The 7,215-nt window shown below is 45.5% G+C and overlaps 1 protein-coding gene across 1 annotated transcript; it reads left to right on the top strand.

Moving 5' to 3' along the window:
• Window positions 1-284: 284 nt before the first annotated feature.
• On the top strand, window positions 285-4,183 carry LOC135546107 (transmembrane protein 160-like). Its single transcript, XM_064974263.1, has 4 exons — window positions 285-555; window positions 665-689; window positions 2,546-2,638; window positions 2,792-4,183. Exons 1-4 carry the CDS (start codon window positions 313-315, stop codon window positions 3,088-3,090), a joined length of 660 nt encoding a protein of 219 aa, XP_064830335.1. The 5' UTR covers window positions 285-312; the 3' UTR covers window positions 3,091-4,183.
• The last annotated feature ends 3,032 nt before the right edge of the window (window positions 4,184-7,215 follow it).

The raw sequence follows: 7,215 nt of genomic DNA, 5'->3' as shown, positions 1-7,215 counted from the left end.
GAAACACTAAAACTGTTTCATTGGCCTTATGTGATAATGGACTCCATTTTGAGGTCTATCGGCGCCACCTGGTGGCTGAATAAGCTAAACACAAGGTGCAGGAAAAGTATAAAGAGATTAACCAGATGTACCGAGAGAGGACTACGTTAAAGTTTACAAAATAAAATACACATGTAATAAGGGAAGAATATGGCACGGTTTATTTTACATACCAAACGCAGGACGGCGCTACAAATAATACATTTCCCAACATTGTGCACGGGAGCACCACCTCCTTCCGTGTGACGTTTGCAGTGTGAAAGTTCACAGGGCATGCTCAGGTCGTGTTTTAAGCGAGCTATGGCTGCCTTGAGTTGGTTTACTTGCAGACAGCTGCCGCGGATTGCATCTCAGTTCGCCCGGGTTGTGAAACATGTCCGGCCGCAGTACCTCGGAGGACTGCCGGCGAGGAGAGTCCACGGATCTTCGCGGAAATGGGTGGTTGAGAAGGAGCGGGGCAAGGCTCGGGTTCCCGAGTATCATCAGCTGACAGAACTCGATAAGGCGGATGCTTTGGTAAATTACAATGAATAGAATCCTTCCTGCATTACAGAAATGATATGTGTGTGCTAACATCAAGCACCTTTCTAAATCACTGGGATTTTTCTTATTGTTTGCTCTGCAGATGCTGAGAAAGTCCCACGAAACCGGTAACTGCACATTTACAGAGCATTCGGAATGTATTCAGACCCCTTGACTTTTTCCCCATTTTGTTACGTTACAGCCTTATTCTAAAATGGATGAAATTATCCCCCCCACCCCCTCAAATCTACACACAATACCCCATAATGACAAAGCAAAAACAGGGTTTAGATTTTTTTTGCAAATTTATCAAATTAAAATAAACTGATTACATTTATATACGTATTTTGACCATTTACACACTACTTTGTTGAAGTACCTTTGTTGAAGTACCTTTGTTGAAGTACCTTTGTTGAAGTACCTTTGTTGAAGTATCTTTACAGCCTTGAGTATGACACGACAAACTTCTCCCATTCTTCAAGCTCTGACAGGTTGGATGAGGAATGTCTCTTCACAGCTCTTTTCAAGTCTCTCCAGAGATGTTCAATCGAGTTCAAGTCTGGGCTCTGGCTGGGCCACTCAAGGACGTTCAGAGACTTGTCACGAAGCCACTTCTACGTTGTATTGGCTGTGTGCTTATGGTTGTTGTCCTGTTGAAAGGTGAACCTTTGCCCCAGTCTAAGGTTCTGAGTGCTCTGGAGAAGGTTTTCATCAAGGATCTCTCTGTACTTTGCTCAGCTTTCCCTCAATCCTGACTAGTCTCCCAGTCTCTGCCACTGAAAAACATCTTCACAGCATGATGCTGCCACCACCATGCTTCACCGTAGGGATGGCGCCAGGTTTCCTCCAGGCGTGACATTTGGCATTCAGACCAAAGAGTTCAGTATTGGTTTCATCAGACCAGAGAATCTTGTTTCTCATGGTCTGAGAGTCCTTTAGGTGCCTTTTAGCAAACTCCATGCAGGCTGTCATGTAACTTTTTATAGAGGAGTGGCTTCCGTCTGGCAACTCTACCATAAAGGCCTGATTGGTGGAGAGCTGCAGAGATGGTTGTTCTTCTGAAAGGTTCTTCCATCTCCACAGAATGACCATCCGGGTTTTTGGTCACCTCCCTGACCAAGGCCGTTCTCCCCCGATTGCTCGGTTTGACCGGGCGACCAGCTCTAGGAAGAGTCTTGGTGGTTCCAAACTTCTTCCAATTAAGAATGATGGAGGCCACTGTGTTCTTGGGAACCTTCAATGCTGCAGAAATGTTTTGGTACCCTTCCCCAGATCTATGCCTCAACACAACCCTGTTTCGGCGCTCTACGGACAATTCCTTCGACCTCATGGCTTGGTTTTTGCTCTTACTGTGGGACCTTATATAGACAGGTGTGTGCCTTTCCAAATAATGTCCAATCTGTTTAATTTACCACAGGTGGACTCCAATCAAGTTGTAGAAACATCTCAAGGATGATCAATAGAAACAGGATGCACCTGAGCTCAATTTCGAGTCTCATAGCAAACAAAGGGTCTTAATACTTTTGTAAATAAGGTATTTCAGTTTTTTTATTTGTAATAAACGTGCAAACATTTCTTAAAATCTGTTTTCACTTTGTCATTATGGGGTATAGTGTGTAGATTGATGGGGGGGAAACATATTTTTGTACATTTTAGAATAAGGCTGTCACGTAACAATGTGGAAAAAGTCAAGGGGTCTGAATACTTTCTGAAGGCACTGTAGATTAGGAAGAGGTTTAAATACATGCTACTTATTTAATTACTATGCAATGCATTTTGTTAGAATTCCTGTTGGCACAGTTAGATTAGTTATTGTAGTGTTAAGAAGTTCTGCATGCGTCTCTATGCTATGTTTACACATCTGAATCCAGGAACCTCCGCAACATGGGAGAAGCTCCTGACTGCAAACACTGATAGAGTTCGAGGAAGGGATGAGGGGGTTGTTTTCAGACTGAGCTGTAATCTCCGTGTTGTTCTGTTCTAGGTTTCCTTTCTTGGTTCCGTAACGGACTCCTGGCCACCGGTATCGGGGTCATCGCTTTCGTCCAGAGTGACGTAGGACGAGAAGCAGGCTATGGTAAGGAGGCTAGGAAGGGCCAGGGGCAAGGCTCTTCTGTCGCAGCGAAGCATAATTATCAGGAAAGTCCTTACTGTTGCTGAAACACCCACGCACACACCCATTATAAATATACTGCTATTGGTAATCAATCTTTCCGCCTCTCTCCCCCAGCCTTCTTCATCCTGGGTGGCGTGTGTGTATCGTTCGGCGGGGCGTCCTACGTGGGCAACCTGTTTTCCCTGAGGAGGATCATGCTTCTCTCCCTGCCTGCCGTGCTGCTGAATGTTGCTGTGGTGAGCAGCATCGCCCTCTTCTGGCTGTGTGCGGTATCGCTCTACATCGGACGCCTGGAGGTGGAGATTATTCACGAGGATGACGATGACGGAGGAGAGTGCCCAGACTGTCGCGACCGCTGCAACCACTCCCATGGCGACAGGCACCACGGCAACGGCAAAGGCCAAGACAAGTAGAGCGCTTGAGTGGCAAAGGTGACGAAGTGTGTGTTTTGTTTCTTTGTGTGTGAGTGAGACAGAGAGAGTGTATGACACTCAAAGACACGTGGGTACAAACGGGATCAGTGAAAGGCATGATTTGGTTATGTCCTCTGTGAGAGTAGTTGGTGTGGGTGGGTGATTGTCTTAAATTGCTGTGATAGATATCAGATGGGGCGGCAGGTAGCCTAGTGGTTAGAGCGTTGCACTTGTAACCGAAAGGTTGCAAGTTCGAATCCCCGAGCTGTCCTGGACAAGGCAGTTTAACCCACTGTTTGTAGGCCGTCATTGAAAATAAGGATTTGTTCTTAACTGACTTGCCTTGTTAAATAAAGATGGGGGGAACAAAGATAATATCAGATGATAGATTTGTTTCAATTTAGTTTTATTTTACACACACACACACTGTGAGAGTGCCTCATTTGAGTTTATTTACTCCTGATCATGTTAACTTTATGAATCAAAGAGCCCTGTACAATTCCTAAGCCATACTCTGAGCCAGCTCATGCTGTGTTCACCTAAATATGGTTTTGATTGATGCTATTTTTTAATTTTTATATCAGTTGATTCTATATCCATACAAAGGACTACTTGGATTCTTTGTAGTAATCCTTGCTGGTGACGTAGAATGAGGAGATGTAGCCTATGTTGACGCGTTGAGTGGTGAACTAGGCCTATGCGAATTGAACGATATAGGGTATAAATAGGTCATCAATGGTCTATCTTTCTGGAATTCGATGTCTCTGTGTGCGTGTAAGTCTGGGTTTTTCTTTTAATGCGTTTGTTCTGTTTTTACAGATAAAAAAATAAACCACTATTTAGGCTTTGGCTTACATTTTTCCAAAGGGTTTTGATTCGTATAGCACTTTGCCAGTTTTGTTTTCGTCATGAGTTGTAATTGCTTTATTAAACATGTTCAATGCAATCTTGAATTCAACATTCAATTTCCATAGTCGTTGAACTGCAAAGTAACGATATTTCATACCTTTAGTCAATCGAGGGCTGATAGTTGGGAGCTACAACTGAATGAAAATACCAACCTTAATAAAGAAACTATACCATTTTGTATATATCCTGTATGTTTTGTGTGAGATGATAAGAGTACATTTAGGTATTGTTAGCCTGTAGCCACCATCCTGACCTGGCCGCTGAGCTACAAAACATGAGCTTGCGAGACCTGGATGGTCGAACGAGGCGAGTTGGTCTCCGGGTTAGAGGTCATCTGTATGGAGTTGCAGTGTGGTGTGTGTTGATTTCTGCATGGCCTTCAGTACAACTTATTGTACATCATTAGACTTTTATGAATGTGTACATAAACACAGTTACAAAATCAAACTGGTGTTATTGTTGTGTGTTTGACCCCTACGCGAAAAGACTACATACTGTATATTTGTGGTCAACACTTAAAGGTGCTACACAGGATAAAACGAAATGAAAATTGCATTGTAATTTCAGAAAATGTCAATATATTTGGCGCTAATAGTGGAATGATAGTGTTTTACTTAATACTTACTCACCATTTGCTGTTCTGACTTTGTGGCTGTGTTATATTGTGGAAATCGCTATGTCATGGTTGAAATGCTACACTGTTTGCTCAATTTTAGTTCATGTGAGCAAATAAGCGCTGAATAGTGTAGAGAGTCATTGTCTCATCTCAATCGCAGTGAAATATATTTCCAACAACAAATATAGCTTTTACAACTGTTGGAACAAAACCGGAAGTAAAAGGCTCAACTTGCATAATTTTCATTTCTGAAATTACAATGCAAAAATGTAAAAGTACCCTATGTGTAGCACCTATTTAAAGAGATCAGAATGTTGCATACACACACGTAGGGTTATCTATCAGATATGCCACCAGAGAAATGGAATAAGAATATGGAATCAAAATGGCTGACATTCCCTGAATTCGTCTTGTGTCGTTCCTGTCACTCAACCAAGCATTGATGCCATGTATTCATCCACCCTCCTCTCTGGGTACACGACACACAGAGCAGCATCTCCCGTGCTGTCTGGATAACACCGCGGGAGGGCGATTATAGGGATCACTGAGCAGGTTACAGGCCCAGGTGTGGGTTATCTCTCACCCATCGATTCACTGGAGAGATGAGAAGGTTCGGGTCGAGGCACGAGCTGCTGAGACTCACCTCTCTGTCCTGAGGTCGGAAGCCCATCCAGTGCTTCTTTACCATCCCTCTCTGTCCTTCTCTTTCTCTCCACCCCAGGCGTTTTGGCGCAGTTAGTTTCTCATGCAGGGTGTGTCTGGGTGCTGCATCATGCCCCCCCCCCCCCTCCCCTTCTCCTCGGCTGCGTCTGACTGCGCAGCTCTGTTTGGCATGCAGGCGGCTCCTGGGGCCTGGCGCGTCTAAAGGGCATGGCGCCAAGCAGCACGCACCCACACTGACAAACACCCGGACCGTGGACTGACTCAACCCACCTCACGGCATCATGGCAGGTTATAGATGAGCGTATTACCCTCCCCTCACGACCTGGACAGAATAGAGGAGGGATGGGGCTGTGGTAGTGAAAGAATGAGTGGAACAGGTGGCGTGGGTGGGGATGGAGAGGCTGAAGGAGGAGGGTTGATAGTGTAAAATGAGTGGTAAGATTGAGGGAAGATAAGAGGTGGAGAAGAGGGGGTGGGGCACGTTGAAAAGTGGTGTTGAGGGTGGTGTAGTTGGGGATAGGATGGATGAGGGGAGGGAGGAGAGGGGGTGTAAAGGAAGGGGGGGGGTCTACCTTCAGTTCTCACTCAAATATTTCCTCTCGTGTTTTCCGTTTCAGTGTCAAGCCCATGTGACCAAGGTACTATTTCCCTAGAGACTGCAGCTCCGTTCAGGGGCTGAGATAAGCCTTCAAAGTCACTGACAGACAGCCAGGGCGTAGGGTTGAGGAGAGACGCCCATGTCCCCCACAAACCCACAGTCCCTATCTGAGATGTAGAGGCACACCTTCACACCCACCATGGAAAAGGCTATCAGCTGAAGAACTCACTCCTGAGAAAGCAAGAGATAAAGGAGGAACCTGAGGTCATTTCTTAACTCTCTGTACGCGTGCGTACGCGCACACACACACACACACACACACACACACACACACACACACACACACACACACGTGTGCACACACACACATTCAGCAGATGTGCACACACACACACGTACACTCACATTTTCTCCCCAACAACTGCTCTTGTTTAGTATGCGCTTCCTTTGGTCTTGAGAAGGAATGATCCTCCCTCTAATGAACTGGGGCCTGCCACTTGAATGTAAAACAGGATTTAACCCGTCTTCAATGTCAGAGCCCCTCCCTAGGGCTGCCTGGAACAACACAACACCCGTTCTGAAACATACACACGTACGGCCCCTCGGTAACACACACACACACATGCTCGCATTCGCACATACAGATACACTGGCCATTCGCACAACCCACTGTATGCATACACACGGCCTCAGGCAGACAGACACCCAGCCTGACACACGCACACAGGCATACACACACAAACACTGCCTCAGTCACGCACACACACACGCACACACCCTTCCTTTGTCTAAATCCTCAGAGCCATTACTTAGAGAGCTTTGGCTCATAAACCTGGATATACAGTATACTGTCTAACGGGCATGTTTTCTCTGCACCACATCAGGCCCGGGTCACTCAAACCGGGTCTACAGGGACCAATATGGATGATGGTTTTTAACATCTGGTACTTTTTCACGAACATTGTTATGCACCCTTGTGCGGGGCAAGTATAGACATACTCAGCCATCACCTTCATCTTCCAATGTCTCGAGACGTAACGTCGAGATGACTTGAGACACCGAGAAGACTTCTCCAGGTACATTCTGAAGGCATGTTTGTCGAGACAGGCAGTCGCCCGGCCCACTCTTACCGACAGCCAGTCAGACACTAGAGGGAAATAAGAAAACTTTCTTGTACTCCTCAAATGTAATATTTTATTGTCGTCATCAGTATCATAGTATTTATACATGGGTTTGTTTTCATTTGAAGCTCAGAAGGGGGTGGTGTATTCAGAAATATTTGAACAGAAAGGGGTTAGAGTCATTGATGTGGCAGGTAAGTGTTATGTTGTTGTTGCCG

Source organism: Oncorhynchus masou, chromosome 9, assembly GCF_036934945.1.
Source record: "Oncorhynchus masou masou isolate Uvic2021 chromosome 9, UVic_Omas_1.1, whole genome shotgun sequence".
Lineage (NCBI taxonomy): Eukaryota > Metazoa > Chordata > Actinopteri > Salmoniformes > Salmonidae > Oncorhynchus > Oncorhynchus masou.
Note: the sequence above shows the minus strand (reverse complement) of the source record. Positions and strands in the feature narration are given on the sequence as shown.